Source organism: Hypoxylon fragiforme (assembly GCF_022984875.1).
Source record: "Hypoxylon fragiforme strain CBS 206.31 chromosome Unknown GGS25scaffold_10, whole genome shotgun sequence".
Lineage (NCBI taxonomy): Eukaryota > Fungi > Ascomycota > Sordariomycetes > Xylariales > Hypoxylaceae > Hypoxylon > Hypoxylon fragiforme.
This window is the reverse complement of record NW_026054765.1, coordinates 1,471,952-1,499,026: the sequence shown is the minus strand read 5'-3', so window position 1 is coordinate 1,499,026 and position 27,075 is coordinate 1,471,952. Positions and strand designations below refer to the sequence as shown.

Below are 27,075 nucleotides of genomic sequence, written 5' to 3'. Positions count from 1 at the left end.
TACGTAGATTCATTCTGTTTAATATATTTTCCTTAAAATGTTCCTGAATAATACCCGACAGACTGGAGCTAGATCATGCACATTGAACTCATTTTACCTTCAGTGTCTGTGAAGCATGATAGGTAGTACTTATGTATTGTACCTAGCTTAGGTATTACATGTAGGTATGTACTGTCGTCGCTTGAGTATAACATCTTGGAAAGCATTTTGCCCAGTTGTCTCTGTTAATTCAAGTATTGGTATAATATGTTAATTGGCTTTTAATTCTATTGGCTACCAATTAGAAGAACCTTGGGTCAATCAACGATGACATCCAGCAGTATGGGTCTATCTAACCCCTATTCGAAATCACCAAACTTTGAAGGGCTTAAAAGGGGCATTCGCATGTAACTGGGGCCCCAGTGAAAAAGAGAAGATTCAAAGCCCCAAGAATTTGGAACCTCGAAGAGTGTACCGAATCGGATCTAGCGGACTTAAGGTTTGGCTAAAACAGAAGGTGGGGGTTTCCACCATGGGTACGATCTCGCGATGATCCGTTTGCCACGTGCGGGTTCAACTATTAACCTTACATACCTAAAGGTTACTACTAATACTATCATTGATGTAATTAGTAAGTGTCTACCTCCAGTAAGCTGTATAATATGTAATTACATCCATGGATACCTCCAATTCACAGCCTTACACTACATAGTATGAACCTTTACATACAGCATTTACCTCATCACGAGGAATCAAATCAACAGCAACAAAGAGAAGGATAGAGCAACTATCACATCACCCTGGTATCCGAATGAATCTCGCCACCATCGCCATCATCATCGTTAACCATACACAACGTATGTGGCAATGAGTTGGGTTTCTTGGATAATGCTCGTAGAGGTAAGCTAAAATCATCCCTCCACTCCCATCCTACTACGATTATCATACTAATCATAATGTTGTTCATATTATAAGAACTATATCGTTGGTAGCGTATGTACATCTACCTCCTACGACTTGACTTGGCTGCTGGCTTTATGCTTAGATTGAGCCATAACAACTAATATATATATCCCAATACAGCTTGTACGTTCCCCGACATTTCAAAAGGGCGTCCGTTGGGTCCATCGAACTGTCCACGATTATAGACATGGACGAGATCCGAGTGCGCCGTTGCGCGAAGGAGAAGCTACCCGTAAGTTGAGGCCTCTACAGCTTAACCTGTATCGCAAGTGACAAGAACCTGACAACTGCATGTGTGGTCAGGAGATCCAAACAATTCTCGGGTATCCGATTTTATATCTCATTTCGTCCAAGAAATACGAAATCAGGCTCGCGGCACCAAGAAGTGAATAGCTCATGGCAGAGGGTACTACTAAATAATTACTATCCCTACCTCCTTATATATTTTGCGCATGATAAATGATTGGATATCACCTACTACACTTATTCAGATGAATATGACCGAACGAGGACCTATCTAGCAGCAGTACATTACACTAGGATCACCAGATTCGAATTCCGAGATTCCCGAATATTTGCATAATAAAAGTTTTCTGGAGGCCACCTGCCAATATGTCATTGCCAGAATACTAGCTTGGCCAAACCACCCCCTATATAGGTAGGGAGAGGCACTTATCAAATAGATTATAGCGTCTTCGTATACGACAAAAGGCTCTCAGAATTTCTCTACCAAAGCAAGAGTTTCTCTCCATCTCTATCATGTTACTTATCTCACACGATTTGGTTCTGAAATATCCCACCAAAGCATATTGTCCTCACGCTGATGGTACACGTAACATAATTCTGCCAACAAGTCCAAATTCGACCGACCTTACTCATACCTAACTATATCTAAATCATAGAGGCGGCGTGCATGACAGACTAGTAGCAATATTGTTCTCAAAAGCCTGCCGCAGACTCTCAATGCTGCTATAGCAGCCCAGCGCACACGTCACCAGGGCGCCCAAGAAATAAATGATGTTAAATGCATTAAAAACTGGCTTCTTCATGAACCCGCGACTCCACCTTTTCCACCCCTGATCGACGTAGTTGTACGTATTCGTTACCGGGTCAAACCGTTCCACGCCCTCGACCATCGCGTCCTTCTTGATCCAGTAGCTGATAGCCAGCCAGGCCGGGAAGGTGTAGGTGAAGGAGAGGATGAAGAGCGCGCCGATCAAGCCGACGATGTACGAGAGCTGCGGCACGGCCGCGCCCACGAGAAACGCGATGGCCCAGTATACAGGGACCAGCGCCGCCCACCAGATCTTGCCCGCCCTCTTCGTCAGGTCCGGGAAGCCCAGAAGCTCGTGGAACACTTCGACGTACACGATCTTGAGGCCGATGTTGCTGTACAGCACCGCGGCGATGATACTGCTGATCAGGCTCAGGATGTTTCCCGCCGTCTGGATGCTGTAGATCGCGATGCCTTGGACGGCGGGGTTGTAGGTGTACTGGCCCTGGTACGAGTATATGAATATCCCGAAGAAGAGGTACACCCCGTAGATGAACATCTCTGCGACCAGAAGGCTCTTCCAGAAGTCCAAGGGATGCCTAGGTAGGTGGTCAAACGTTAGCACCATGGCACAAGCCCCCAATTTTTGTAAAGGGGGGGTTTCATATCTACCTCATCTCAGCCATGAGAGCGGCAAAGAGTAGCGCTCCCCCGTAAGCGTATACCGCCACGTTCAACCCGTTCAAAGAAGCAATGAAGCCCACGCCCCCTGTAGCCATACCGGGCGGAGGTGTTCCCGCAAATGTTTGGATGGGCTTGTCCGCTGACATGCCGAAGCTTGTTTCTATCGCAGCGTAATTGGGACCATATCCCACAGATCCCATGCTGTTTTTCTCCCCGTCAGTTGTCGTCGCTATCCAGGAAGATATATGCCTCCTATACTCACCATAGCAAAACCAGCGCAATCGAGACCCAAACCGAGAGATTCGCGAGCCACCCCAGCCTTTGCAGCGTCCTAATCTGCCCGAGAAAAAACCCGAGCGCCATGAAGATAAGCATGCACGCCACAAAACAAATCCCCATGCTCTCACCCGACGGCCCGCGGCTGATCTGCGAGATGCTCTGCCCGTTGCTGAGGATGATGACGGCGACGTTTAATAGCAGCAGGATGGCCTGCGCGACGTTGATGAAGTGGCGGGCGCCCGAGCCGAACAGGCGGAAGAAGAAGTCGCCGTAGCCCCGGACCGGATAGCGGTCTGAGTCGAGGCCGCAGAAGAGCTTCCAGAGGATCCAGCCTGAGCTAGAAACATCATACCCCCTAAAGTTAGCTATGGTAAGGTGGTAATAGATATATAAGTATATATAGGGATAGGCATATTTGGCTTTCCTATACTTACTAATACGACATCGCCCCGAAGACAGTGTACAGCGCGATGCCAGGCCCGTAGCCCAACTGCGCGAATGCCCAGCTGGAACACACTCAGCTTCTTGTAACCAGATAACCCCCCAAAAATAAAGGAACATCATAGTAAACTCACGGAGCTCCCGTCGGGCCCAGAATATCCGTCGTAATAAGATAAAACACCGTCCCCCAGCTCGCCGTTCTCAGCGCCCTCCCCGCCGTCTGCCTTTCCTCTGGCGTAATTCCACTGTGGTTAGAGCTAGAGCTAGTCCCGCTCGCGACGACCTGGTGCGCATCCTCTCTCGGCACCTTCTCATCTTTTTCTCCCGCCGAGAGCGAGCTACCCACTTGAGCAGGGACAGCAGCAGCAGCAGCAGAGGCACGCTCCTTCCGCCCCGTCGAGAACCTCCCCTTAACCACATTCTTGAAATTCCGCGGGCCCCGCGCAGCGACGAACCGCGCGTTGGCTTCTCGCTCCTCGGCGCGCGTGATCGACGCGTAGTACATGTACTCCTCGAAGCTGACCTTTCGGCTCTGTGGGCCGTAAGAGGCTGCTATGCTTCCTACCACATCGGTTGCCTGCGAGGCGGACGGCAGCGTTCGAGGATCGGCTCCGCCGTCGAGGGCGAGGTTCGCTGGGGGGAGGAGGCCTGCCATTTCGAGCAATTGTCGTCACTTGAAACCGTGGACAGCTAGACAGTGTATTTGTGTAGTCGGTGCAGTATAGTATAGTGAAGAGACAAAAAAAATTAAGGTCGGCAGGCTTTTCCTCGCCTCGAGTAAAGTCGACCGTCTTACCTACATATTCTTCTCCCCCTTCAAAGTCACAAGGGGGAGGGGGAGGGGGGGAGTAAAAGATAGCCAGCTAGCTATCTATCATCGATCGGCAAGTCTACAGGAACTTACCTACACTGCAACGGCTGACTGGTAGGTAGGGTTGTCCTAGTCTCTGCAACCTTCTCCTAGCAGTCCCATGCGCCGACTTATCTCGGGTGGCGCTGTTGCTGGGATTGGACAATCGCCTCGAAGGAGCGAGTAAAGAGGTAAGTAAGGTAGGGTAGGGCAGGGTCACCATGCCAAATTCCAAATCTTGCAGGTATGTAGGTACTATGTATGCAATGCATGATGGCTGGCGGTGGGTGCTACGGCATCATGCCCGCAAGCTAAAGTCGTGATTCTTCAGCAACTTTTTTTTTTCCTTGGCGAGAAACCATTCCGCGGTACTGTAAGTAACTAGTAGCCATCGAAGAAGGAATTTCTCATAACTAGCATTCAAGTTCCAGGTTACCTACCTACCTAGTAGTACATATTTCTGCATTATCAGGTACCTACTAGTTAAGGGGGCGGGCAACTCCGGCTCCCAATGTCACCTTCTGCTTCCAATCTAGCTACGCATGCTTATTGAAGATTATCTTGGCACTACTTTGTTGACGGCGTCTTTTTCGTAGCGAGCCTACCTATGTACATAGGTACCAGGGTAGTTAATGTACTGGGGTTACTGGGGGAACAACACCAAGATAACCTAGGAGGCGGGAGAGATATCATGCTATCTACAACACCACGAAAGCATGCAGTATGTTGCATATGACAGACTATGATAGACCAGCTGATACACTAGTGGGTGCCTCAGCAATAAAACCAACCTAAAAAATATAAACTGCAAGAAACAATAAAATAGTAGATATGAAAATGGAGAATTAATGAATGTTAAGACTCGTTGAATACGTCGTTTTCAAAGTGTGGATAGGAGGTAGGTATACAAGCAAACGAACAGACATTAAAAATCAACACCGAAAGTGGCATAGGACTATGCCTACCTAGCCTAGGTACCACCTCGTTCCTCACGTCTACTCAACATTCTATACAGCAGCGGCCTTCATCCACACGGAAGCTCACATAACCGGTCAGTAGTCTTTATTCTTATCGTTCTTTATTGTATTATGCTACACATCTATCTAACCTCCACTCTCTCACTCACTCTCACCTCTACTCACCCCTTACATCCACCTCTTCAACCTCCACACACCAACACTTCCTCTTCAAATCCTCAAACTCTCAACCTTCAATAACAAAAAAAGAGAAGAAGCAGAATAAAAGCATAAAGGCCAGGCAAGGTAAGGTAAGGTAAGGTAAGACAAGGTAATGGACTAATAAAAGACTTCGTCAAATTCATGCAGTGTATGCAATGGTGGTATCATGTCTTTGCGGTAAAACACAATGTTAATATGCTTGCTTGCTCTCTTGCTCTCCTCTCTGGGTAGAAAGCAGTAGAACCAGCCAAACGGTAATGATAACAACAACAAAGGGAATCAAATGATAAGAGAGAGGGGATAAAGAGAAACGCCCTCGCGATCCTAAACGATTTTTGTCCTTGCCAACGCCGTCTGGTCCTCGTTGGTAAATAGGCAAGGTAGGTAGGTAGGTAGGTAGAAATTCTCCGAAAGAATTGGCTGCTCACTGGAATATGACTCGACTTGATTAGATGAGGTTTTCCCTCTTTTCTCGAATGTTTGGCTAGCCCCCTTTAATCGGTGTGGTTGACTGACATCAGCTGCTCCAGTAGAGTTAGCCTGTGTAGCCGTTCCCCTCGACCCATTCTCCTCCGGTGGTATATTGTCATTAAAAGCTCTTTCGCCCTCTTCCCCCTATTACACCCTTCGGACCGTCGAAATACTCAAAGTGATTATCAAATGTGGTTTGATCCCATCATTTCAAGCCCAAAAACGCCGACGTGACTGTCGATACTTGTTTCTCGACATCATGGGTATATTCATCTTGGAACTTGTGGCAGCACCTTGTCCATGCTGTTGCGGCCGGCTGTGTCCTTGAAAAAGGAAAACTTGCCACTACCGCTGCTGCCACTTCCTTTCCTCCCCTCCTCGTAGCTGGTCTTGGGCGGTGTTGGTGGGCCCCTACCTCCTATACCGTGAGGACCCAAGTTGGTGAATCCATCCTGCCTCTCAGTTGGCGATGGTGTGTACGGCCTAGATTCACTAGCACTATCATGTCGGCTTCGTTCGCCAACCGAGTTTGCTTCGGCTGTCTCTTCAACAACTGGTAGAACAGCGTGCGAGCTGGTTCTCATACCCGGAGACATAGCTGTGGTTATTTTGCGATCTGGGAGTTGCTCCTCCTTAGCAACGTCCTTTTCATTTTTGGTAGCCTTTTTGAGCGCCTTCTCCAAAGTCGGATTGGGCTCCGGCGAGTTTGGGCTTCTCATACCTGGTGGAGCTGGAGGTAGGTACGATGGTGCAGGGGGGGCACTACCGTCCCCGGAAGCTTCGAGGTTATCTTGTTCGGCGCGTTCCAACTCAGCCGCAGCGGCTTCGCGATCAAGGGCATCCCTTTCCGCTTCTTCCCGAGACATTGTGATACCAGACATGAATTTGATGAACCTCTCTCCATATTCCTCGGGTGGGAGAGCTGATATCTCGTTGCGATCACTGGACAGGCCCTTCCAAAAATGCTCTATTTTCTTGATTACTCCGTACTATTCCCAATGAAAATTAGCATAAAATGAGGGCCACAATAGCATTCACCATTAAGCATGGGGAAATTGAAACTTACGTGTGTCAAGCAATCGATCACCCCAAGATAATAGACCTCCTCCCCGGGACCATTGTCCTCGTGAGTAGCTCGAAGACCACCGTCGTCGCTGTAGAATAGTCCGCCCCGGGTATGACCTTGGGCTAGTTCATCTGGCATTTTACTACTAGTCTGACCCACGGGCACAGGCCGTTCAGCCTTGATCATTTGCCTCAGTTCCCTTGCCTTTCGCGCATTCTCAAGTTTAGACGGCGTCCTCATAAGAACAGAGCTAGGATTTAAATCCTCGTCCGTCGGGCTATCTCCCCCTGGGTTGAATACTTGTAGAGTCTTGTCTCGAAGGTTTTCCTCATTCCCCTTTCGCAGGTCATGAACGCCAATTAGAAGAGAGTAATCCATGATCTTCAACTTCTGCATGAGACGAACATCACGTTGAAGCTGTTCCAAGAATAGCTGCTTCTTCTGTACTCCCAGTTCGAGATGTCTTTTCCGTCGCAGCCAATTCAAGTCTTTCAGTGTCGCACGCGGGTTCTTCTCTAGCTCCTCCTCTCGATAGTCTCGTCCCACCGTTGAGCCTTTGAGGTCGAAGGTGGTATGGATATCTCGATGCGGAGGGAAAAGATTGTTCATGACGACAAAGTGAATCTTTTTGCCGTAGGGCATCTTGACTCGGTGCAAGCCGTAGAATTGGGAGAGTAGCGTGTTCGGGTTTTCCGTGACGTGATCGTAGTATTGCTTCAGTATCTTTCGGAGAAACTTATGCTCTGCATGGTGAATAGTCTTGATGATATACTTATAATCTCTGGAGAAATAAAAGAAACTGCCACTTTTTCCCGGAGAGCCAAGCTCGGATAGGATATACTTCCCCGTGAGCGACATGAGGTAATCGGCAGGATCTAGCCTAAAGAGTGCACGAAGATGTCGAAAGACCCAGGGCGCATAATCCTTGAACTTGAAGTCATATTTTGCCGAGGGGACCAACTCGTTGCCCGCGCTAATGAGGTTAGTAAATTGCAGAGAGTAAATTAGTAGGAGAAACGTACATGTCAAACGTCGATTTCTGCTTAGTTTCGAAGTCGGCATCGGTCAAGGGACGATCGAGTTTGGCGTTCGTACGGGAGACAGATACCCGGATACCCGTCAACATGTTGTAAGCGGTCGTCCAGTTGGCGTGATTCTCATCCACCTTTGTTCCCACTAGGACTCTATCGTCATCGTCGTCTTCCCGCTTTTTCTTCTTCGCTCGTTTCTGCCGGTATGCTTCTGCCCACCGCAAAGCGTCGTCGTCAGGTGCTATCTCTTCACGAGGCAAATCGGAGTGCAGGGAGCGTGTATTTTTTCTTCCTAGATTCAGAGACCCTCGACGCTGTGATGGACCAGCTCCGCCGGTGGGTGAGAACCTACCACTCGTGTAAGCGGTGTCGGTGCTGTCTCTCGAGCCTCGACTAGGCTGGACTTTAGGCACTTCTAATGTATGTCTATGTTTTAGTCCAGGTGTGGGTGGTTGAAGTGCTGATGTTGAGGCTGAAGCGTTCGCACTAGTCGAAGGGTAATGCGACGAAGAAAAGTTTTGGGGTGAAGGGGACTTGCGTTGGGCCGGGTCCGAGTTAGGATAGGATGATGACAGGAAAGGTTCGGAAGGAAAATTGGCAGCAGAACTATCCGAGACAGGGGCTACATGGTTGCCATTGAGCCCATCTATGTTTGGCGAGTCGCTATTGTTCCATGACATTCGTGATGGCTCAATAGGGTGCTGTGGTGCAGGATTACGGGATGACGAGTCGACAGAGGATCTCTTGATTAGGGATTCAGAAATGCTCTTACGTTGGCTTTCAACATTGACGGTGGCTTGCCGGTCCGTGGAGGTTCTTCCAGACAAAGGGCCTTTCATGTTGGAAGAATACTTCTGATCTAGACCTGTGGTGGCTGTATTATTCGAGTCTCTACTCGACGTGCCGTTAGGCAAAGAAGTCATCTGGTATGGCTCATCCGCATTCATTCCCACACTCGGGTCGGAACTGTTGGAAGAACGCGAAGAGAGGTTATCGTCGAAGCTTTCATTCGTGTCAATTGCGGTAGACGAGGGCGTAAGAAGAAGAGTATCCTTGGGGTTAGCCAACTTCTGAAAGTTTGGGTCGTGTGGGTGGCTTCCGATATGAACGATGTTGGCGTTGGGAGGGTATATAGGAATATTCTCGCCGTTCACGAATGTAGGCATATTCTTATTGCACCCCCAATAAATAAGGTCAAGCTTCGTTCGAAGTCGAGTTCCGAACGAATTGGTACCTGAAACCCTCAAGCACCTTCAAGCACCCTCAAGCACCTAAGCCGTATACGGTGTCTCTCAATCGCCAGTTTGCAGTAACCAGGCGAAGGAGTGGGCATATGCGGCGCGAGGTTATTCGGGAAGAATTGAAGCAAATATTTTGTTTTTGCCGATGAAGTTGGTTGGTTGGGAATTGGTAACTCTGCGGCCTGTTGACTAGGGGTTAGGGGGATTGTGATAGAGAGGAGGCCTGAAGATACGAGCGAGATTGTGTTTGTCGTGGGTCGTGGTAAAGCAAAGAAAGTTGGCAAGGTGAGTGGATGCTATTAGATGCGTGGATACGGGGTTGGGCTTGGGCTTGTGCAATCATTATTCTACGTACCAGGGTACAAGCAATTGGCCCGTTTTACGTGGATCCCGATGAGTGGAACGTCCTTTCTAGTATGTACTGTACTACTTACAATAATTGCACAATTTTGCAAAACTCAGCCACCACAGCCTACCCAGGTACCTATTCAGGTACAATACATACATATGTAGGTATAGTTATACCTAGGGTACAGTAGCACTGAGCATTATTAAGCCCTGAAGTTTCCAAATTGTCTCGCATAACTAAATCTATCCATGCATGTTTATCACTAATACAGTTTAAGAAAGGCTATAAATATTCTCTACAGAGGATAGTTTGCAAAACGATACAAGGTATGTAGGTTAACAGAGGTACAGTAGCAATGCCAATAATGATATAGGATATACATACACGTGTTGATAGCTAGGTCGTATCTCGCTTTTTAATATCCAATAGCAGAAAATTACAAAGTTTCACCAAGACTCAATTAATGTCTTGTCGAAAAGGATGGGCTTCCTTCTTTTTTTTCCCTTGTGAAGATGGTTATGGTATACGACGCGTCACCTTACACTCCAATATTCTTAGTATTGATGCTCATAGGTATTCACCAAATTCATATCAAATGAATCCTCCTACAACATTACTAGGTAAACACTTCAGCAGTTCAGCTGTTAGGTACCTTAGGTACCTATGTAAGCAGCTGGCAGGTAAGGTAAACAGCACGGTAGCGTCAGTAGGTGCATTTTATCATGGCTCATACTAGGACTGCAGGGCGGCAGGGGCTGTCAGGGGCTCCCACAAAGCTAACAGCGTGATTGGGCCCAGCACCCAAGCTCAGCAGTCAGGTTTGCTAAGCCACGATTTTCGATATTGACATTGACAGATTGATCCATGATAGTTACTTATGGATCTACTTCATTTGAGTATCCATTATGATGCATTGGTTTATGTCATAGGTCATAAATGCATTGCATAGGAATAGTTACTAGTTAGTGAACGGCGTGATTGACCTGTTCTTTCGACTTCTTCGTGCTTGATTATTGATATGCCCCCACGTCCGAGCCCTACATCTGTAGCATCTTTCCAGTATCGGGTTCTTTGGCCTTCAATTTCCGATCTTCAATGTTATGCAAAACCTCAGTGCTGTAGTGCTGTAGTGCTGTATTACAGCTGCTGCACTGCTGCCATTGCCATTCAATGTTGAACAATAATAAGTTGAGAGTTTGCCGAGATTCCGATTCCGACTTGGCCTTAGCGTATAAGTATCCAGGTATCAACTCACCGAAGACGCCGGGCCAAAGAAAAATGAGAAAGTAATATTAAAGTTCAGCGTGGCAGCGTGGCTCTGGCAAGAGCAATACAATTTTTTAATTAAAAACTTCAGCTCGACCAGGTGTAACCCAAACCCATGCTTGGACCCATTCAATTCTGTTGCTCACCCAACTTTCCTTTGTCTTTGTGCCGCGACTCCGAGACATTTCCAATTCCAATCTTTTTTTTATTTTAATCTTTTTTGACGTACATTACAGTGGTAGAAAGTGGTAGAAAACCCATTGAAGGATTATGTAGGATCCACTGGAACATCTTCCTACCTATTCCTTTAATGTTTCTTACGCTGTTACGAAAGCCATCAATACCTCCGGGGCTAGATAGGTATGTACCAACATAATTGCCTAGGTTAGAAGCATCTAACTACATAGTACATACTACTTACTATGTAAGGAGGTTATGACACCGTTATGTTAGAGGGTATGTACCCAGATGCAAACCAACACTTACATAAATACCCGCACCATTGGTTCTGCAAAATGACTACCATGAATCTTACCATTACAAAGATCGAAATACCTAGCTCCCTATCCTGGTTCACACGAAGCCAAGACAACTATACCGGACTATCGGCACCAGCCGCCTTGTAGATCATGTTCGTCACGTTATTAGCAGAGCATCAAGATCTCCTTGTTACTGGTTCACCCCTATCGGCAGTGTCCCATTAGGACCACGCAAACGCAGCCTCTGGTAATCGATGTGAATCGCTCGACCGTTAATTATATGCACGTAGCTTCTTCAAGGCGTACGTACATCCATAGTGTCGAATTTTCCGGAAGTAGAAGCCGATTCTGAAGAGCTGGAACAAACGTCTGCTCCACAAGCATTTTTAATTGCCGCCTAGGGGACATGAACTCTTTAAAACCCCAATGAACATCGTCATTGAATCTACATAACTAGAAGGCAGTTATGCAGATAAGTAGCCTGTTAGTTGGTAACCTACTCAGAACTGTCTCATTATATTACTAACCATGGCATCCCATGAACGGCAATATTCAGTCGAAAAGCACACTCTTTTCATGCTTCAAACTCTGATAACTAGCTCTTCATCATAACCGGTCATCTCCGCTACCAGGCTTTTAGCCAATATACTAGAATAAGATCAAATTCTGGTTTAGAGTAGGGGACCTGCTTTGAGGAATGGCAAGTAATAAATTCTCCTAGAGAATCTTTCAACCTAGCCAAATTGAGTCCTCTGAGAACACCTACCCAGTCCTCACATCTTGGGGGGATCTTGAGATCTAGTTCGGGCTATCTGACTCTAAAAGATGTAGGAGCTGACCTAGGTAGCTACCGAGGCTAGGTCTCCGTCAGATTCCATCTCAATCTGAAGACCGTGCCCAGTAGTAGGTACATTTCTCCATGATCGTTTAGGGTTTCCTCTTTATGTACAGTACGGTACACATATATTCATGAATGGACCTAATGGTCTTCTTCCAAGTCGTTAAAGCGACCACTATCTATTTCATGTTTTTTTCGATCCAGACAGATCTCCAATTTGTTCGCCGGCCATCTTGTTGGCACCCTCTTTCTCTAGTCGTTCGAAGGTCTTCTTCTTTTGGTAGTCGGCGACTCGGAAGCGCTTGAAGTAGGTGACCTAGAAGAAAGCAGGTTGAGTTAGCCATGCTCCAAGATCTGCCTATAACTAGGTATAGAACAAGTATAACGAACCCAAGCCGTGGCACAGTTCTCCTCGAACGCTCTGTTCTCTGGGGCACACTGTTTGTCGGCAATCTTTTTTCCATTTCCGTTGAGTGAATCGATCACATCGTGCTTGTCGAGACACTTGTAGAAGTTGTCGCGCGCATCCCAGCACTGTTTTCGTTCTGTCCTGTCAGGTGCGCGGGAGCCGGTGCGTACTTCTTCTTTGCGCTTCTCGTCGGCCGAAGCGAAGAAACCGAAAAGGCCCATGATAGATCGTTTCTGTTTTTTAACTTAATAGTATAACGGTCTTTATAGGGTGGGCGCTTGTCGTTCGTTGCGACTGTTGAAGTTATTCAGTAACCTTCAGGATGGTTATGCGAGCTATTATGCAGGTATAATAACTTGAAGTTTATCTTATCAAGGCTTAACAAATGAATGATGATTATGTAACATGGGGTGTTCAACCTTCAATTGAAATCATTCTTCGATCTAAGCCTGCACTAATACATATGTGGCCTAGTGGCAGAGGCTTAAAATTAACCAATTGGGCAAGAAATGGGCAAGAACCCCTGCGTCACCCTTTTCCATTTCTCTTCTCTTCCCCCATTCTGTATTAGTGCGCCGTCATCTTGGGCCCATTCATTTATGGTTGAATAATTGGTAGGCAGGCGCATAACTTAGTTCAACCTCTAAACACTTCACCAGAATATGGTTACACTTTAATACCTGAGCACTTGTAATCATAATTATACCTTTTTTAAACGTCCTAAGGTATATCGATCTTATCATCTGGATATCCATCCATCCATCCATCATCCATCCATTTCATACAACTCAAACAACTCAAACAGTTGTAGTTTCAATGTTTCCTATCCGCTAATAGTTCGAACACCTTGCGCACCCACGAATATTATATTTGTCTGTACGTGAACGAACTTGCCTATGCTAATAACAACCTACCTAAATAGCCTACATGGGTACCTAGGATAGACATGAGTACCTTATAACGCGAAACAAGACAAATCATCAACAAATCTAAAATTTACTTCCGTCCACTCATTCATAATAATATTTTCCATTCTTCCTTTGAAGCCGACCCACACTTGGTAGATTGGGCGTGTTCGAAAAACGACAGATCCGATTTCCGTCCCTTTCGCCTCCGTCGATCTACACCAGACCTTTGAAGATGGCTAGGAGGAGAAGGCCGCCGCGGGCCGGCGCAGTGAACGAACTCCCCCCTCTACGAATCCTTAGCCAGATCGCGGCACTACAGAGTATATACTATGCTGCGGCGCTAGTTTTGATGCTGTTCACATCCTTAGTCTCCGGCACGCGATTCAAGCTGGACCTCATTTTTGGGTGGGCAGAGATGCGCGGTGATACCACACAGGGTTGGTTGTTGGGCTTTGTCTGGCTATGCTGTGCCGGAGTTGTGTTGGTCTCCCTTGATATTCCAGTGTAAGGAGAGTAATATTGACAGTAGAATCATACAGAGTCATAGCCATGATGTCCTTTATAGGTCGATCGAAGCTTGTCCTCGACTTCGCGCTTACCCTCCACTTCATCCATCTCGTTATCGTCACATTTTACACTGGATTCCTTCCACGACACGTTGCATGGTGGGCGACGCTAATATTATCGAGTGTTGTTACGGTAATAGGGGGCACTTACGGCTGTCGGTGGAGGGAATTACGGCCTATCAGTTTTGGGGGCAACGGGAGGAACGCCGCTAACGGCGAAGGAAGCTCTCAGGCTGCGACAGAAAACAGAAATACGGGTGGGGAGCCTGGTGACGAAGAAATGGGCTTCTCAAGAGGCCGTGGGAGAGGTAGGGGAAGAGACGGGGCGGGTGAATACGAAATGGTTGGCATGAAAAATGACGGGAACCGGTGACGAACACCATGGTTCCTATCTGCTGTGGATCTGATGGATTCTTTTTCCATGCTGTATGGATATTGCATTGCACGGCGTTGGCTTGTTTGAAGATTAGACGACGTCCGCAGTCTCGAGACTGTGTGTGCGTGCCACATATTACGATATTATATCTGATTATAGGGACGGGGTAATAGCAGAGGCAAAGCACATACTATGGTGAAGACAGGTACCTACATAGGGTATAAGGAAGTCATGCTTGACATGAAAACTCTTTGGTCTTCTAAGGGGCAAATTCATGTATTTCAAGACAAACAAACTCGTGGGATACAAATCAACTAATTCACCGACCTAGGTAGAAAGCCAGTCCCGATTCTGGACCTGCCTGAGCTATATACCTTAGGTATGTAGGTGTCTAGGCACGCTTAGCATGTAGGCATTTTGTCTGCCTATAGAGAAACCACTAAATCCCAAGGGTATGAATCAAAGTATACGCTTTGAACAGAGAGTATCCTGGTATTATTTTCTCTGTTTCTTAAAATCGACCTTAGGTCGTTATGAAGAAGGGAGAAGGGAACAAGAGAGAAGGATGAGTGAGCACATAGAACGTATGTCAAATCACCTGTTAAAGGAAAAAGGACCGAAGAGGTATTACGATGTCGACATGTTGCTAGCCTCAGTGCTATTACTAACATCAAGTTTGAAATATTAAGCCCTGGAGGAATAAGGAAAAATAAGTCAGCCAACCTTAAAAGTAAAACTTGCCTTGCCCGATTACCCGGTAGGCGCCGTTAAGTGCGTTAGTGCGTTAGTTCGATTACCCCACCACCCCGCCATGCAATTCCATGTTTTGCGCGCATCATCTAAAGAATCTAAGAAAACATTAAAAAATTATTATTGTGACTCTTTTCTCAGATTTCACTCTTATTTATTTGGAATTTGTATCTGTATCAACCATAAATCAAGATCACATATCATATCCTATCACGCCATATAATATTACAAAATCTACCCACCATGGCTACGATCGTGTTAGGTGTTCAATGGGGAGAGTAAGGCTACCGTATTCTGTGTCTATTTCTTAAAGAGTATTTGCTAATTGGTCTCTTCTTCTTCCTATATGCAGTGAGGGAAAAGGTGAGTCTGTGATCCGCCATCAATGCCTTTTGCTTGGCCTTTGGCTTTTGGCATGACCCAATAAAGCAACGGGAACTCATGCTCACTTATTCCAAGGCAAGCTTTGCGATATCCTAAGCTCTGAGGTCCAGATTTGCGCTCGGGCTACTGGAGGAAGAAATTGTGGTCACAGTAAGATATTCCTAAGATATTCATTCTATTCTACTTATAATGTCATCTTATACTATACTATTATTAACACTCCTTCACTACCAAGCCGTGGTCACTGCAGGAAAATCTTATGATTTGTATGTTGTCTGAATATCCCTCATCATCCTCTATATACAGCCTTGCTGATAGTTCAAAGCCACATGCTGCCGTCCGGACTGCTTCACCCGGAAACGACAAATATCATTGGACCTGGTGTTGTCCTTCACGTGCCCACTTTCTTCTCTGAGCTCGCCAAGATTGAGGCTCAAGGCGTCGCAAACTGTCAGCCCCGACTCAAGGTCTCAACACGCTGCGCACTAAATCTTGATCTTCACGCCGCAGCCGACCGTCTTCATGAGAAGCAGCTCGGCAAGCAGAACATAGGTACAACTGGTAAAGGTATCGGACCTGCTTACACCTCCAAGGCTGAGAGAAGCACTGTGCTTCTCGCCGATCTACTTGACGATGATGCCTTCGGAGACAGAATTAGGTCTATGGAGCGAGACTACAAGCTAAGATTCGGCGGAGACCTGGACGGATACGACGTAGAGGCGGAGATAAAAGAACTCGAGGTAAATACTTTTTTTCCTTTCAACGTTCTCTTCTAACCCCTCAGAACTTCCGTGAAAAACTCCGCCCCTTTTCCGTGGACGATGTCGAATACATTGAGGAGGCTCAACAGCAAGGCAAGAAGATCATGGTCGAAGGCGCCCAATCGGCTTTGTTGGATATCACGTACGGTACCTGGCCCTTTGTGACATCAACTTCGACTACTTTTGGTGGCGTCATGGCTGGGCTGAACCTCGACTACCGAAAAGTCGACTCCGTTGTCGGTGTTTTGAAGGCCTATACTACCCGCGTTGGCTCCGGGCCGTTCCCTACGGAAGACTTTGGCGAAGTCTGCACAAAGCTACAAGAGATTGGACACGAATTTGGCGTTACCACTGGACGTAGACGTCGATGTGGTTGGTTGGACCTGGTCACGGTTAAGTACTCCAACAGCGTGAATCACTACGACACCCTGAACCTGACCAAGCTCGACATCCTCGACAGTTTCCCGGAAATCAAGGTAGCCGTGGACTTCAAGCACCCCGATACCGGCGAGATCCTCAAGGCCTACCCCGCCAGCGCAAAGCTACTTTCTCGCGTCGTGCCAGTTTACAAGACCCTGAAGGGCTGGAACAGCAAGACCACGGGAACCAAGGACTTCGCCAAGCTCCCCAAGGAGGCCCAGGATTACATCACCTTCATCGAGGACTTCGTCGGCGTAAAGATCAAGTGGGTCGGTTGTGGTCCTAACCGAGAGGATATCTTGGTTCGTTAATATCTCTCTGGACGGGGTTGGACCCTAATAATGTATCGCTCTTCGTTCTTCGTTCGTATTCTACATGTTACTTAGCAAGAGCAACGGCGGCTCTCCTGTAGCCGGGGATAGATAAAGTAAGATATCATCATCATTATACGTTTGACGTTTGTAGTAGTCCTTTCCTGCTGTCAAACATACATACCACCTACATACAATCCATATTTCAACCAAAAGGGGAGAGAAACAAGTCTATAAGGAGAAAGATACAGAAGGAGAAAAAAAAAGGAAAGGCTCAAGGTTACTTTTCTCACCATAATTCCCAGAACCATGTGAAGGCGCTTTTAGATCGAGATTTGGATTTGGATTTAGATAGTAATAGCCTGGTTGCTTACCTGCTGTACCTAGGTAGGCACCTAGGCAATTAGGAAGGGAACGGATGGGTGAGGGGAGTATAGATGAGGCAGACACCACTATTTTCATGTACTTATTCTATGAAAAGGTACATAGTAGGTAGGTTGGTACTATGCATGGAGGGACAATAAATAAGGGGGCATCTTGGGACACCTCCTCGGTTTTGTTTGATTCTCGTTAGGTTAGTAGGCTTTTTTTTTCTTTGGTGGCAAAGTGATATCCTTCCCGTAGGTGCCGCCGAGCGTGGTCAATATGGCAGCATGGAAAGGTATACATGACATATATGAGACATGCAATTTTATAAGCCTTACAGTGGTCTGCCATATACTAAAGAAAGATATATCACTACACCGATGCTCACGTATACTCAATACTGCTTAACACTATCATCTTCCTCTACCAAGCACTCTATTCCTATTCCCGTACATGCCTTAGGCCGTACTATCTTTACGCTATGATTCTTTTTGAGAACTATCGTCTCCATTAGAGACTGGCTTCTCAAAAACTTCTAGCCTACGAACAGTCTCGCTACTGCCCTGCCGCCTCGTGGGAAATGAAGGCCTGAAGTGGCTATCTTGGCTGCTGCGCCCGCTTTTGAGACAGTCTGGAGGACAAAATGGATCCGAGTTTCCTGGCTCGCCTTGAGACTCTGACCAGGTATCTGGATGGCAAGAATCGGAAGTTGTTCTTTCCTTTGGCTCGCGCATAGCTAGCGTATCGACAGTCTCAAGCGTCATGGTTGACATGTCATCTACAGCCATAGTAATGGCACTCGACCTTTGAAAAATATACATTTCTGTCGGTATTCTTGGTGCCTTCATGTCGGTCTGGTCAGTGGAAGACAGGGCAGCATGCCTAACATTGAGCGGTATGTTAACAGCAGGCCACAGTTTCACGTCCTCGGCGGCCTTTTGGTCACACGTGGGCCCGGGCGTTTTGCCTATCGACGAGACTCGAGTAGGAGCAGATATCTCCTCATGGACATTGAGTTTTTTCGAGTCTCCCGAGGCCTGCGGGCTCCCAGGTCCACCGGACCCGATGAGAGGGAGGGGATGAGTTGCCTGGCCCGAAGGGCTGCCTGGAGATTCAGAGTCTCCCCGGTTGATCGCCAACGGCTTGGGATACAAGTTATCATCGTTTCCGCCATTGGCAATGGAAGAACATTCTGGAAGTGTGTCAATCTGGGAAGAGATGGAAAAATGCCTTTCCACAGATTCTTCGGCAGATTCTGCTGGTGACGCGACTTCATCGGGTGTTGTTACTTCTGATAGACGACTCCGCTGCCCCCTCCGTCTGTGTCCGCGCCGCTGTGATGGCCTCGACACCGGGGTCCCTATACCAGATTGTGATGCGGACGATGCAGGTGTATTGAATGGCATCGTGGGAGGCATATCAATGGTAGCCAACTCGGATGCAGACGTTTCGTTGTCAGGACTTGTAACCCCACTGTGAAGCGGCGTGTACGAGATAGGGGAACTCCCTGAAAGACCTGTCGAAGATCCAGATGTTCTAGAAAGTTGGTCTAGACTTGCTCTTGATGAGAGTCGATCGAGCTCTGCTGTGGCAATCATCATACCAGCTATTGCCAAAGGGTCGATGTGATGTCCAGTAGCACGCGTGAAAGTAATGTCAGACTCGGGGGTGTTGTACAACGGAGTTTCGGCGCCGGATGACGGCCAAATATCCGCCGAATCGCGGGCAAGGAGCCGACGTTCTCTGCTATCAGGGGTCGCTGGAAATTCGGATCTGATTGAAAAGTTAGAAGAGCCCGAATGCCGAAGCTTTTGGCCAAGTGACCGAAAGCGCTTAGTAACAATGTTACGAATATGAAAATGTCGATGTCGACCCTGGTCAAGCTCAGGGCGTGACTGAGAAGTCTGCTCTTGATTTTCACGAGTCTAGAATCAGGATTAGTTGAACGTATATAAAATATCCATAATACCAGCACTAACCTTCAATTTTGATAATGACCTATCAAATTCGTCCAACTGTCGGTGAAGTTCTGGACATGAATGAAGACCATTTCGTTGAATGGCGTGAAACTGGGCGTCATGCTGTGAGAGATACGAACAAGACTTGCCATCTGACACATCATCCTCGCCATCGCTACTATCACTAATCTGGTGATTATTGTGATCATGAGCCGCTGGAAATAAATGGGTGGCATTAGGAGGTGAGATCAATCTAAGATTTGACGCCTCCGACACATCATGTTTCCGCCGAGGCTTTCTTTTATACCAACTCTTCTCCCAATCGATAGACCCAGAAGTATTAGATCTGAGCTTCTGAGAGCTAGCAGATTGACCTGCACTACGACTTGACTCTTTTAAATCGCTGAGATCATCTCGCAGCGCTTTGGAAACCCTATCGCTGTTAGAACTGAGAGGCCCATCGAGGCCCGTCCGAGACTGTGTACGCGATCGGGTTCGCTTGGCAGGTTGTAGCACAATACGTGGGCAGGTGGGCTTGGATAAGATCATGACATTATCTTCAGAATTCCGAAGACCAACCGGCGTGCTCTGTCTCGTCAAATTGGCTTCTTCATTCAAGCAGTCTGGACAAGAAACACCAGATAACCAGAGGGAGATTAGGTCATCTTCTGTCCCATGTTCCTAGCAGAACTTAGAGTACCTGGACTCAACTGGATTGAGGTTTACTGGTGCAAGCGGCCAATCTCTACCATTTTCGGTGGCCCGACGCGCCTGGCAACGGGAAGGGGGACTGGAACTGGCCACCCGTAAGTGCAAGCGGTCTGGTTTGGGTGAAAATAGCCAGTGCTCATCCTCAAATTCTCGACTGTTCTCCTTCTGATGTTGCTCGCCGGGGGCGGATTGACAACCGTAAGAGTGGCATCTATGAGGAGGACATCGACCGCCGTAGGGGTATCCTGCTGAACTAGGCGATAAGAGGCGTTGTTTGGTAGTGACCGGCGGGAATCCATAGTTAACTGCTGACATAACGAGGATTTCATGACTCTTCAGGGTCATGCTTTGGCTTTACGAGATAGGAGCCGAGATACTTGAAGAAGGCTGATAGACGACGGCGGAGACGGAAACTAAAGGCTTTAAGGATATATCGCCACTTGGTAAAAGTGGATGGCATTTTTCTAGGTACTGAAATAGAGAGAACTATGTAATAGGGGTGAAGGGATAGATGATAGAGGTTAAAGGATGTTGTTGATAGAGGAGCGTCTGAGGTACATGACATTGGATTGAGTGAAAGGATGAAGCTCAACTGTCCGTCATTTTCAAGGTCCAGGATTGAAATGTTACATAGCACCTACCTACTTACATTGCTTACATTACTTACTTACTATACATCATATATTACAAGGCTCCTGCCTAATGATATAGTTTCTATAACAAGAAGCTGCCTTTGGGTCCTCATGGTCGTTCAACAATTCTTAGTAATATGTACCTTTAATGTAGTACATCAGTATGTAGCATGTATGAAGAAAACTCTATTCTCCACAAGATACAACTTGTAGAAAGAACGCCTGAGAACATTGTAATAGCAGATTTCACATAGACTTGATCATGTTTCAATTTGAGGTTATGTAGTTAACGATTAGAAAAAGACAAGGAGGTTACTTTTTATGTACCTAAGTAGTTACCCAGGGTAGGTATTTATGACATTTTATGTACAAGTACGATGAGAATTGTACTATCGTAGTCGAGAGTTGAACTAGGTGGACCGTCCGTAGCCGATCTCGTTAGTAAAACTATTTACGTTTATTTCCGAGGAATGCCGAGACCGCAAAGGGAGACATCATTGTTCTTCCCCACAACGACCTATGCAAACTACATAATACATATACCTACATACACCCTCCATGGATTGATCTCCATGGGCGACCCCGAAAAGTCTTGTTGAGCTCACCTCAATTCCTTTCAATTGAGAGTGTAGCCATGTTCCGTCTACCAATATCGCGGGCCTCAAGACCATTAGTTGTCGGCCTTGCGAAGCCACAACAAGCTTGTAGAGCTTATGCCTCGGCTCCTCGGTCTTCGTTTGATTGGGAGGATCCATTAGGGAGCAAGAATCTGCTCACCGAGGAGGAACTGGCCATATCAGAGACGGCAGAGCGGTATTGTCAAGAACAATTGCTACCGCGAGTGCTACGTGAGTATCATCAAATATAATCTACGCCTTGCTTTCTCCCCTGTTTTCTTCTAGACCTACTTACTAACTACTTGATACAAAATAAAGAGGCACACCGCACTGAGCACTATGACCCTGCTATCCTGCGGGAAATGGGCGAACTGGGCCTCCTCGGCGCGAATCTACATGGCTACGGCTGCGCCGGCGCTTCGACTGTGGCGTCCGGCCTAATAACCCGAGCTGTAGAACGAATAGACAGTGGGTACCGATCCGGCATGTCTGTGCAATCGTCTTTGGTTATGGGCGGTATATATGAGTTTGGCACTGCGGAGCAAAAAGAGAAATACCTACCTGAAATGGCAAAGGGGAAGCTGCTGGGCGCGTTCGGCCTCACGGAGCCCAACCATGGAAGCGATCCAGGATCCATGCAATCGAGCGCGCGGCCGCACCCAACCAAAAAGGGCTATCTGCTCCTCCGTGGTTCTAAGACTTGGATTACGAACTCGCCTATTGCGGATGTGCTCCTAGTGTGGGCAAAATTACGAGACACGGGAAAGATTAGGGGGTTCCTGATAGATAGGAAGGATTGCCCCCCTCGTACGCTCGAGACGCCGAAAATCAAGAATAAGACAGGCCTTCGGGCTAGCATTACGGGCATGATTCACATGGAGGACTGCCCAGTTCCGGAAGCAAATATGTTTCCGGATGTCGAAGGCTTAACTGGCCCATTTACATGTCTGAATAGTGCCCGGTACGGCATCTCCTTTGGAACCATGGGTGCCCTAGAAGACTGCATCTCCCGGGCACGGACATATGCCTTGGAACGTAAACAGTTCAAGGAAAATCCCATTGCCAAATATCAACTTGTGCAGAAGAAACTGGCGGATGCCGCAACGGATGCCGCGTATGGCGTACTAGCGTCAATACAGGTTGGTAGATTGAAGGATGAAGGGAAAGCCACGCCAGAGATGATTAGTATGATAAAAAGACAGAATTGTGATCGGGCACTTGTGAATGCGAGGGCATTGCAGGAAATTTTCGGAGGCAATGCCGTAAGCGACGAGTATGCTATTGGGAGGCACGTGGCCAACTTATTTGTGACCCAGACGTATGAAGGGCAGAGTGATATACATAGTAAGTACTCGATACATTGGCCCCTGAAGCTATCGACTGTTGCTAATACTGGTATAGGTCTTATCCTCGGAAGAGCCATAACTGGCTTGCAAGCATTTGTATAATGTTGGGTTATCATGTTACATAGAATGGGCAGGCTACCTTAAGCTAGGACGTCTGTCCAAGAATGATGTATATAAAATTGTGTACGTAGTAGTAGAGTTGATGGGATAACTTGGAATAAAGTCATTCTGATGGGTGACAATATGATTTACTTATTGAGCATCCAAGCATTTGTATTGATAGCGGTAGTGATTCATATAAATAGAAACATGGCATAGTTACCCTTTTCATACAAATACACCATGTATAACTAACTAACCTAAGGTTAGTGGGGTTGTACATGAGCTACTCACCCCCTTTCATGTATGTACTCGAAAAACATTATCAAAAGCATTCGCCTAGAGCGAACGTGATTGCTTTTAATCTACTAGGTTATATATGTCCATTGTCCACCGCGTTACAGTATATAAGTTGTGCACTGATCTATCTACACTTTTAATAGTAAGTACGAAACATTCCATATTCATACTCGGTTTTTACTGACGGCGTCATCAGTGACCATCAAGGTTGACAAGGTTGTCAAGGTTGAATAAAGTATCGTACCTAATTATGAACCTACTAAGGTCGTAACTAAGGTCGTATACATACCTAATATCGTACATATTGTACATACCTAGGGTAGTTAGTAGGCAGGTACAGTGTGGTGCAGTTGGTGCAGTTACCTGGGCCAGCAGCAAAGGTAATGCCTAATCTACCACTTATTCAGAAGTCTTGACGAATCGGATGATATTCAGCATGATTCAATTGATATCATTTGAGGGCAAAGAAGAACTTAGGAGAGTGCAAGAGAGTCAGGAGAGTCAGGAGAGTCAGCAAAAAAGGAAGATCAGGCACGTTTAGGCTAGAATTTAGTCGGGTCATTCTGCTCGGTGGTGGCGGCAACGGGGCCTATGCCTGTCGTGTTACCAGACAAACTCGAGGTGCCGTTTCTTCGGGCCCCAATTTGAACACACCAACATTATCTCATTGGTCTAATTGGTTCGGCTCAAGGTTCAGAATAATGTTATGACTGCCCCAGAGCCACTGCCCAGTGCCCAGATATACAAAGTACCAGGTACGGATTAGAAATGGACCACGGTTGTTAACTTGTTAACTTCAAATGTTGTTATGTATGTACGGATACATTACATAGTACATGTACACATGTGCATATGCATGTAAGACCCACACGTAGCTGAGCCACTCTCAGCCACTCGATTTGGAGCACACTGACAAAACTTGCGTCAATCATCAATGATTTGTATGTACATACATAGTATCTTGTATGAATAAGGCTCTGATTGGATTAAATTAAAACGGTGCGTAGCGCTTGCTTGTTTAAATGTTTAGATTCAAAGGTTAGTGCTCTCTCAGTGCTTGAAGTTGCTTTGTGACTGACTACATAGGTACATAATGATACATAATACTACCAGTGACCTAGTACCGTTGACATGGTCTGTGCTTTCCAGATATTGCATTTCCATTCATTCCGTCACCTGAAAGAACCTGCCTGACTTCCCCTTCTCCCCGCTACTATCTTTCAGCATCTACAACTTTGACGAACCTATCCGAAAACAACTACATTTAACGCCATCTTTCCTTCTGACCTCATAGAGATCGACTTCTTCTCAACCGAAAACCCGCTCTGGTACGTTGAAAACTTCTCTTCCTTCAAAAAAAAACTTTTGCCTTCTTTTTTTTTTTCTTAGGCTTTGCCTTTCAAAATCCATCTATTTCTCCCGCATTCTATACTGACCGCAAGTATAAATAGCCGTTTCGTCGACAGCAGAGAAACAGCCTCTGCAAGTAAACATACGTACAGCAAAAAACCGATCTCTACCACAATGGCGTTGAAGCGCATCAATAAGGAACTCACAGACCTGGGCCGGTATGTTAATTTTTTTCTTCTCGTTCTCATTTCATTTTTCTGACATAACGAGCGTCTGTTTGACGATCCGCCTCTTGTCCTGGTGTTAAGTGAGCCTAAGGTGGGGCCAACTTGAGAAAGGCAGATAGAGAGCGGGGTCTATCTTACATGACAGCCTCATTTGAAAAAATATTAATCTTTACTTTGATGGTTATGATCATGGGATGTATAAGCTGGATTCAGAATGGAATAGAAATTTGCTAACGTATCGTATTATAGCGACCCTCCCTCATCATGCTCTGCTGGGCCCGTCGGAGAAGACCTGGTAGGCATCATTTAACCAAACAATAATAAGCGCTGAACTATCTACCCGCTGAGTTTCTCAGTTGGGCATGATTAGCGATGTAGTGGACGTTTCTGTCTGCATACATATCGCACAGCGTCATGAACTACTGCTGACCTTTTCGCTTTTAATAGTTTCACTGGCAAGCGACGATTATGGGACCTGTAAGCATTCTCCCTAATACCTAAATCCTTCCCAATCTCTTGGCCTTCATTTTGGAGGCTGAAGTGGTTAAATGGCCTGTAAAGAATTTAGTTGATGATGCTAACTAGCCATGATAGGGTGACTCACCATACTCAGGCGGTGTTTTCTTCCTCGCCATCCACTTCCCGACAGATTACCCATTCAAGCCTCCTAAGGTCAACTTCACGACTCGTATCTACCACCCCAACATCAACTCAAATGGCAGTATCTGCTTAGACATCCTAAGAGACCAATGGAGTCCGGCGTTGACCATCTCCAAGGGTAAGCCAGCTTTTTGCTCCTCCGTCCTGTGTATGTTGAGCCTGAGTTCTAATATTTGCTAGTTCTCCTATCTATCTGCTCCATGCTTACTGACCCCAACCCTGATGACCCCCTTGTCCCCGAGATCGCACACGTGTACAAGACCGACCGCGCAAGGTACGAGGCTACGGCCCGCGAGTGGACCCGTAAATATGCTATTTAGGACGAGGAGCATGGGCGATCGAGTGTCATGGATCCAAGGTAGATGGAGGGAGCAGTGAGCATAGCACTTATTGATAGTGATACGGGAAAGGATTCATGAAACTTCCAACATAAGCAATAGGAACTGCATTTCCCCAGTGTCTGGTGGTTCGTCGCTATGGCTCTATGTGCCTCGCGATGAGCCAAGAGTATATGACTTTCGGAAAAGGGTTGAGAATGACTTGCTAGGATTGAAAAGGTTTTACGACGAAAGACAGGCATTTGTCCGGAGGACTTCTAGCTTTGCGTCTCGAATCCTCCTTAAACATTGGCCTCGGATCTGTTATAATGCACAATTTCCCTTCTCTCCGCGCTGCGTTTACTTGCTATAGAATCTAGTAATATGCTCTAGACAGACGTGACTTAATTCTTCCCTGAGCAATTTCACTGCGATCAATGCCATTTTGACCTCTGCCCAGGTATCTACCAACCTATGATAAAATCCTTTTTATTTGGAACGAAGGTGTTTTAATTAGACAATGAGGATAGGCTGAAAGAGTCGAAGTAGCGCTTATTGCATCTTCCCCTTATTTTAGCCGCTCAACCTCATCGAATGATGACCTAAAATGTTTGTACCTTCTCAATCGTACGGTGATGGGGCGTTTCTAGAGAGGGATTGCGACTTACTGGCAGCACTGGGCTTGCATTAGCCTATGAATGAAGGGGTGTAAGGAGGCAGATTGAATCCATAGGAACACAGCGAAGATATGGATGACGTTCTCATTTGGGTATTACTGTTTTGTAGGATTCGGTGGGGACCAACGCCTCTCCAGGTCCGAGTTAGATCTAGGTGGGCTAGTAAACACAACATGATGGAGGTGGGAGGGACAAGACTGCATATTTCGTGATAGTTTCATCAGAACGTAGATTGACCTTGGCCTCGCTGTTGACTTGATCCGATAGATATATGTATACCTTCCCATACTACACACACTACGTCGTGTTAAACCAGGAGATCTACTCTGGGATCTATCTAGCATGAACGGCTACATTACGCCATGTGACCGATACCAAAACATGATGTTCTTGGGTCGTGGTTGTCAGTGCATATCTAGGTATGTATGTTTACATATCGAATAGGCATGTACCTAGGTAAGCTTTAGTTAAGGACTGAGAACGGTACTATGTAGTTAATTGGGGAGTGCTCTACAAACTCCTCAGCACTCCTGAGCCTTCATTGTCAACTTCACATTGCTCACATGGTGAGAAAAGGGAAAGGGGTTGATTAGTTGGTAAGTTTGTTACCCAACAGTTACCTATCAGTGACCTTAGGTAAGTTTTATGTAACCTCCTATCTCAATGAAAATGGTTCCATTTAATACTAAGGGGATGGAAAATGGAACAAATAAGTGGAGTTTGCTCACGAGCCGCGTGCTTCAAAATGTTCTTTAATTTTCAAATTTTGTACGTAGTTACATAGTTACATAGTTATTTGGCATTAGGTATTACGACTTCCC

General features: G+C 46.5%; 9 protein-coding genes across 9 annotated transcripts; 5 read left to right on the top strand and 4 right to left on the bottom strand.

Moving 5' to 3' along the window:
* Positions 1-141: 141 nt before the first annotated feature.
* GGS25DRAFT_510804 (uncharacterized protein) lies at positions 142-1,268 on the top strand. Its single transcript, XM_049262676.1, has 5 exons — positions 142-164; positions 285-515; positions 580-879; positions 955-972; positions 1,063-1,268. The coding sequence occupies exons 3-5, from the start codon at positions 847-849 to the stop codon at positions 1,213-1,215; spliced, it is 204 nt and encodes a 67-aa protein (XP_049112360.1). The 5' UTR covers positions 142-164; positions 285-515; positions 580-846; the 3' UTR covers positions 1,216-1,268.
* A 142-nt stretch (positions 1,269-1,410) lies between these two features.
* GGS25DRAFT_87300 (transmembrane amino acid transporter protein-domain-containing protein) lies at positions 1,411-4,203 on the bottom strand. Its single transcript, XM_049266091.1, has 5 exons — positions 3,475-4,203; positions 3,334-3,405; positions 2,883-3,236; positions 2,609-2,821; positions 1,411-2,535 (listed from the first exon to the last, which is right to left on the bottom strand). Exons 1-5 carry the CDS (start codon positions 3,993-3,995, stop codon positions 1,839-1,841), a joined length of 1,857 nt encoding a protein of 618 aa, XP_049112359.1. The 5' UTR covers positions 3,996-4,203; the 3' UTR covers positions 1,411-1,838.
* Positions 4,204-5,757: 1,554 nt separating this feature from the next.
* GGS25DRAFT_87190 (SAICAR synthase-like protein) lies at positions 5,758-9,286 on the bottom strand. Its single transcript, XM_049266090.1, has 3 exons — positions 7,928-9,286; positions 6,906-7,878; positions 5,758-6,828 (listed from the first exon to the last, which is right to left on the bottom strand). Exons 1-3 carry the CDS (start codon positions 9,100-9,102, stop codon positions 6,109-6,111), a joined length of 2,868 nt encoding a protein of 955 aa, XP_049112358.1. The 5' UTR covers positions 9,103-9,286; the 3' UTR covers positions 5,758-6,108.
* Positions 9,287-12,293: 3,007 nt separating this feature from the next.
* On the bottom strand, positions 12,294-12,739 carry GGS25DRAFT_526330 (cytochrome oxidase c subunit VIb-domain-containing protein; the record flags this gene model as incomplete). Its single annotated transcript, XM_049264964.1, has 2 exons — positions 12,294-12,425; positions 12,500-12,739. 2 exons carry the CDS (start codon positions 12,737-12,739, stop codon positions 12,294-12,296), a joined length of 372 nt encoding a protein of 123 aa, XP_049112357.1.
* Positions 12,740-13,473: 734 nt separating this feature from the next.
* On the top strand, positions 13,474-14,579 carry GGS25DRAFT_87076 (integral membrane protein S linking to the trans Golgi network-domain-containing protein). The gene is made up of 2 exons (XM_049266089.1): positions 13,474-13,906; positions 13,966-14,579. Exons 1-2 carry the CDS (start codon positions 13,659-13,661, stop codon positions 14,363-14,365), a joined length of 648 nt encoding a protein of 215 aa, XP_049112356.1. The 5' UTR covers positions 13,474-13,658; the 3' UTR covers positions 14,366-14,579.
* Positions 14,580-15,139: 560 nt separating this feature from the next.
* GGS25DRAFT_510766 (Adenylosuccinate synthetase) lies at positions 15,140-17,677 on the top strand. The gene is made up of 6 exons (XM_049262675.1): positions 15,140-15,396; positions 15,471-15,481; positions 15,578-15,652; positions 15,738-15,768; positions 15,828-16,242; positions 16,287-17,677. The coding sequence occupies exons 1-6, from the start codon at positions 15,362-15,364 to the stop codon at positions 16,992-16,994; spliced, it is 1,275 nt and encodes a 424-aa protein (XP_049112355.1). The 5' UTR covers positions 15,140-15,361; the 3' UTR covers positions 16,995-17,677.
* A 14-nt stretch (positions 17,678-17,691) lies between these two features.
* GGS25DRAFT_528314 (uncharacterized protein) lies at positions 17,692-20,328 on the bottom strand (the record flags this gene model as incomplete). The annotated part of the gene is made up of 3 exons (XM_049265178.1): positions 17,692-19,285; positions 19,340-19,999; positions 20,068-20,328. 3 exons carry the CDS (start codon positions 20,326-20,328, stop codon positions 17,840-17,842), a joined length of 2,367 nt encoding a protein of 788 aa, XP_049112354.1. The 3' UTR covers positions 17,692-17,839.
* A 761-nt stretch (positions 20,329-21,089) lies between these two features.
* GGS25DRAFT_510762 (acyl-CoA dehydrogenase NM domain-like protein) lies at positions 21,090-22,953 on the top strand. Its single transcript, XM_049262674.1, has 3 exons — positions 21,090-21,509; positions 21,597-22,622; positions 22,680-22,953. Exons 1-3 carry the CDS (start codon positions 21,296-21,298, stop codon positions 22,724-22,726), a joined length of 1,287 nt encoding a protein of 428 aa, XP_049112353.1. The 5' UTR covers positions 21,090-21,295; the 3' UTR covers positions 22,727-22,953.
* Positions 22,954-24,172: 1,219 nt separating this feature from the next.
* On the top strand, positions 24,173-26,085 carry GGS25DRAFT_510757 (ubiquitin-conjugating enzyme E2-16 kDa). Its single transcript, XM_049262673.1, has 6 exons — positions 24,173-24,351; positions 24,475-24,591; positions 24,850-24,895; positions 25,048-25,077; positions 25,195-25,378; positions 25,441-26,085. Exons 2-6 carry the CDS (start codon positions 24,548-24,550, stop codon positions 25,578-25,580), a joined length of 444 nt encoding a protein of 147 aa, XP_049112352.1. The 5' UTR covers positions 24,173-24,351; positions 24,475-24,547; the 3' UTR covers positions 25,581-26,085.
* Positions 26,086-27,075: the final 990 nt, after the last annotated feature.